Here is a 233-nt window from a genome sequence, read left to right as displayed (position 1 = left end):
CAAGGAGGGGGGAGAAGAAGGATGACAACTGATGTGGATGTCTTTCCTAATGAAGCAGCAGAGAGATATGTAGGTGTAGATACACCTGTATTATCAAGTCATCCAGCTACCGACTTCACTACGGATGAAGAAGATTTAACAGAAGGAGAAAGAGCTCTGCATTCTATGTGGCGACTGATCAACTTCTATAAACAGACTCTCTCAAAAACAACCTTACTCCAGTCATGGGAGAA

At 42.9% G+C, this 233-nt stretch overlaps 1 protein-coding gene across 1 annotated transcript; it reads left to right on the top strand.

Annotated features, from left to right (window-relative positions):
* Positions 1 to 3: 3 nt before the first annotated feature.
* On the top strand, positions 4 to 225 carry CSUI_000614 (uncharacterized protein; the record flags this gene model as incomplete). Its single annotated transcript, XM_068060847.1, has 1 exon — positions 4 to 225. A coding segment is annotated over exon 1 (204 nt), but the record flags the coding sequence as incomplete, so codon positions are not given.
* Positions 226 to 233: the final 8 nt, after the last annotated feature.

This window comes from Cystoisospora suis (assembly GCF_002600585.1).
Source record: "Cystoisospora suis strain Wien I chromosome Unknown contig_230, whole genome shotgun sequence".
Taxonomy (NCBI): domain Eukaryota; phylum Apicomplexa; class Conoidasida; order Eucoccidiorida; family Sarcocystidae; genus Cystoisospora; species Cystoisospora suis.
This window is presented reverse-complemented; position numbering and strand designations above follow the sequence as displayed.